The 4,585-nt window shown below is 50.0% G+C and overlaps 1 protein-coding gene across 1 annotated transcript in view; it reads left to right on the plus strand.

Annotated features, from left to right (window-relative positions):
* Positions 1–4,585, plus strand: part of TRPC3 (transient receptor potential cation channel subfamily C member 3) — an 81,077-nt gene that overhangs the window by 53,719 nt on the left and 22,773 nt on the right. Inside the window, exons 8-9 of the mRNA XM_015565975.1 lie at positions 1,570–1,765; positions 3,010–3,219. Coding sequence (XP_015421461.1) covers positions 1,570–1,765; positions 3,010–3,219 — 406 coding nt within the window. The remainder of the gene's footprint in view (positions 1–1,569; positions 1,766–3,009; positions 3,220–4,585) is intronic.

The following is a 4,585-nucleotide window of genomic DNA, read 5'->3' on the forward strand; positions in this document are numbered from 1 at the left end:
AAAAAGGGCAACCCAGTGTGCTTTGGGATAGCACTGCAGCAATGAAAACACGCCCGGTGTTCGTGTAGGACTCACCCTCCACCTCTCCTTTGCGATGGACGTCTACGTGCGTAACTATTTAAGGTTATTCTTGCCGCGCACAGACCACCAGTTACACTGGGTCATATGATGACCCCTGGCAAAGCCCATTTAAGGCACAAACTGGGGCCTTCGTCTCGGGGTGGGTGTGGGGGGATGTGCTAACTGCTGCAGCGGACCAGGAGTCAGGAAGCAGATTGTTTAAATTGAGGGAAAAGAAAGGGAATCTTTCCTTCTGCTGCCTCCTCTTCGTTTGCAGCCAAGCATGCCTCCTGACAGGTGCTAATCCCTGTGACGCGACTCCCGGGAGCAGTGTCTGCCGTGGAAGCCCGCCCCCTCACCTTGGACCTGAGTGCCCCCCAGTTCCCAGGGGCAAGGGTTTCTGTCGGGGACTTTCAGAGGTTTTTTGCATGAACAAGAATATAAGCGCTTGTATGCCCCTCTTTTTTATTCAAATTGCAGGCTATTTCACACTTGCTACATCTTACTTTTTTCACTTACGACGATATCACTGATATCATTGTATATAGATGCAGGAGGATAGATCCGTGTCATAGCGTTCCGCCTATGGATGTACAGAACTGTGTACCCCGCACTATGGGTGGGCATCAGGGTGCTCCTGCCCCACTGCCTCGCTGCAATGTATGTGCATGGTTTTCTGGAAAAGGGCATGTAATTTTAATCCCGACCTGGTTCTACGTCAGAAAACCTGATTGAGATCCTGAACCACCTACAAGATCACACCCAAACATCCATCCTTCTAGGCGACAGGAATGGCAACGTGGTAGAACTTGTTTCCCCAAAACGACTCCGGACGCTTTTCCCTGGATAACTTACAGAACGGCTGGGCAACGGCACCAAAACCCCAGAATAACTTCTGTTAGACATTATAGTAAAGCTAGAGGCCTGGTGCACGAATCCAGGGCCCTCAGCCTGGCCTACACCTTCTCACAATCTGGGACCCCTCTGGGATCAGGCTGACATTCAGGCTACATCCCTAGGGATGTAGTAGTGCCCAAAGTGGCAGGCGGCCAGGAGAAGCCCAAGCCCCGGCCAGGTGCCTCGCCAGTCCCGCTCGTCCCGGTCCCCGGTCCCCGGTCCCGCAGTGCCTGCTGCCTCTGTGGCTGCTCGGTAGCGCTGCTGCGGAGGAAGGAGAGGCTTGCGCCACTGCAGCTGCGCTCGCCAGCTGAGAGCATTGTGTCTGGCACCCATCAGTCGCTGCTCGGCTGTTGGAGTGCACTGACCACCAGGGGGCAGCTCCTGAGTTGAGTGTCTCTGCCCCCTGGTGGTCAATATGTGTCATAGCAACCGGTCCAATGGTTGAACGGTCGAATGGTCACTTAGGGTTTTATATATATAGATAATTCCATTCTGGGGTTTGTGATGGTATTTTATGATGACGCTGAACTATACCCTAACTTGTTTTTACTTCTGACTTTTCAACACGGAAAACTGTTCGCTTGCTGACTGTGTGCCTTAATCTTTCGACAGGGTGGAAGAAAGCTTCAAGACTCTGTTTTGGTCCATATTCGGGCTGTCTGAAGTGACTTCAGTTGTGCTCAAGTATGATCACAAGTTCATAGAGAATATTGGATACGTGCTGTATGGAATCTACAATGTGACTATGGTGGTCGTTTTGCTCAACATGTTAATTGCCATGATTAACAGCTCGTACCAAGAAATTGAGGTAAGCAGACTCCTACCCGTGGCTCTGTCCTTGCCGTCGTTCTAATAACACAGCACATCTGCTTGGTGCCCAGTGGGTGGTCCAGCTCCGGGAAGCGAAGAGGCGGGGTGCACCCAGGCCGTCCTCTGGGTTTTCCCCCAGGACAGACAGCCTACGCCTGCCAGCGTCTTCTAGGAGCACAGTGGGGCTCCGTGGCTTTATCATCACTCTCGGGGTCTGTTTCAGAAGTTGTGAAGTTAGCTGCTGGAAGAAGTGCTAGGCATGGGGAGGCTGCCCTCTCCCCGTTAGCCAGCCAGCTGTGAAAGGTCCCGGAGGGGGAGTTGCGAGGCATCTAGCAGACGGTGATGATGTTCTTTATCCAGTGGGAAGTTTCGCTGTTCTGGAGATCAGTCTACTTTTGGTGTTGGATGGGCTGGTTGGAGCCTTTCTTCACGGCTGCATGTACGTTTTCTCTGTCCTCCAGGTTCAGTGTTAAGGATCTTAGGGCTTTGCTGTTTGTTAAGTCCATTGCGTGTCTCTGTGTGCATTAGAGACACACAGGATAGTGTTATCAAAGCCGAAGCGAGGTCCTCCAGGTGGGAGGACTGTGGGAGTTTGCACTCCTACTTGTCTAGCGAGTGTGAGCTGAGTGAGCCACCTTCCTCCGCTCTGGACCCCCTCCTCATCCTTTCTCCTCCCCATCATTTCTCCAGTAGGATGGTCACGCCCATCACCAGGGGCAGCTCTGAGGACCAGAGGAGATACAAAACGGGAATAGGCCACTGAGGGCCTCGTGTGGCATTTGAGGATATATGGCAGACACATAAACGCCAAAGTGCAATTTCCCCCTTTGCCCTGGGGGTATAGTATGCGGTATCTACAGCCTATTGGATGGGAGGGAGGGTGGCCAGAGAGTGGGGAACTATTGATGGATACACAGAATTGGCAGGGAGAGAGGATAATCTTCCCATCCTTCCTTGACCCTGACTTTTTCTTGTACTTTGCTTTGTGTCTTGGGTGGGGGACAGAAATTCTTGTTAAATTTCAGAGGGTACACACAGAAGCATATGGAAGAGAAGAGAATGAATATCAAGAAAGTGATAGAATATTATGTAGAACAATAGGGATTATAAGCAGACAATTGTACATAAATCACTTACCTATTTCAAAAGCATAATTTAGGTTCATTGTAACACCCTATGGAATCAATTACTAGAATTTCTAGTTTTTGAAATGAGTTCTGTCTTTTCTGTCTTGTGACACAGGACGACAGCGATGTCGAATGGAAGTTTGCTCGCTCGAAACTTTGGTTATCTTATTTTGATGATGGAAAAACATTACCTCCACCCTTCAGTCTAGTTCCTAGTCCAAAGTCATTTGTTTATTTCATCATGCGGATCATTAACTTTTCCAAATGCAGAAGGAGAAGGCTTCAGAAAGACATAGAAATGGGGCTGGGGAACTCAAAGTCCAGGGTAGGTATCCGGCGCTCACCGGGGCCTTTCGGGGAATGTGGTGTCTTCCTCCTGGTCTTTTGATGTGCGTTCAATAATTTTTATGTGTGAACTTAGAAGATGTCGAAAGTATTGTCCATCCCACAGTCTTTCATAGACGAATAATGAATACTTTCCTAATGTGTCAAGAGGTCCCTTAAGCTATGCCTTGCTTTGGGTCATAATTTCACGTAAACTACCGGATTAAAATCAAACGAGAAATTCTTTAACTCGTGAAAGGTAAACAGAACACTTGGTTCCCTGTGTTCCATGCTTCTCAACTGTTCTTCCAAAGCTAAAGAGTTTTCAGTGCACATTTCCTCATGGCTGTATGTATGTTCAACACCACCGTAGTCTTCTTATTTGTCCAGACACTTTATTGGGCTAAACACTCCTTTTTCCTCCAATATTATAAAATCGATGCAGGCCTAAGAGTGTCCTCAAGTACTAATCATCAATGCCCCTTTCAGAAATAATCAAGAACTGTGTGTCCTCGAGTGGCATGATAACAGTTTATTACCATGAATGCAGTTTTCAGAGTCAGAATTGGCGTAGGACACAGGAAGATAGGGGCAGAACCGCAAATAATAGTGAGCAAGGCAGGGAGGAGGGGCTCACGTTTTTGCCTGACGTTGTAAGAACGGCCTGCAGCTGGGAGCCGCAAGGCAGCAATGTTACCTCCGGGAAATCCAGGCCTCTGAGCAGAGCTGGGCCTGGTTCTCAGGTGACGCTGGCCACGGCCCGGATTCGTGCGATTTAACTTCTCACCTTTAGAAACAGAGGTGCTTTCCACGTCTTGTAATTCCCTGGCAGCTCGTTTTTTACGAAGGTGACCTTTTAGGCCTTTACTGGGCGTGGGCTCTTAAGGCCTGCGTTTGCAAGGCAGTGGTCGGTTGCGACATCCCATGATTTCAAATAATAGCTCGTATGTGCCCGCGGAGGGGCAGTTTAATGTCAGGAAGAGCGCCCGGGCGTTGGACCCGGGTTTGAGTTTGGGCTTATGGCCCGTGAGCGAGTCCCTGGGTGAAGTGCTCCGTCACTCTGAGCCCTAAGTGTCGCAGCTGAAGGAGGAAGCCTTGTAGGGTTCTAGTGGGAATGACACGAGACGCACAAAGTTCCAGCCTCGACAAATAGCGGTGCCCTTCCTCATCCGCAGTTTGCAAAGTGCTTTGCTGTACATCTGACCCTCATGCAGCACTGTGAGGTAGGTATGACGACTGTCCCCACTTTATAGCTACGACGGCTGAAGCCACTAAAGCCACTCACGTGCGCAAGGGCACAGTGCTGGCCGCGCGGGGCAGGCGTGGGACTGAAGGCGGCATCAGATGCCTCGCCCTTTATGCTGCGC

Source organism: Myotis davidii, unplaced genomic scaffold, assembly GCF_000327345.1.
Source record: "Myotis davidii unplaced genomic scaffold, ASM32734v1 scaffold862, whole genome shotgun sequence".
Taxonomy (NCBI): Eukaryota; Metazoa; Chordata; class Mammalia; order Chiroptera; family Vespertilionidae; genus Myotis; species Myotis davidii.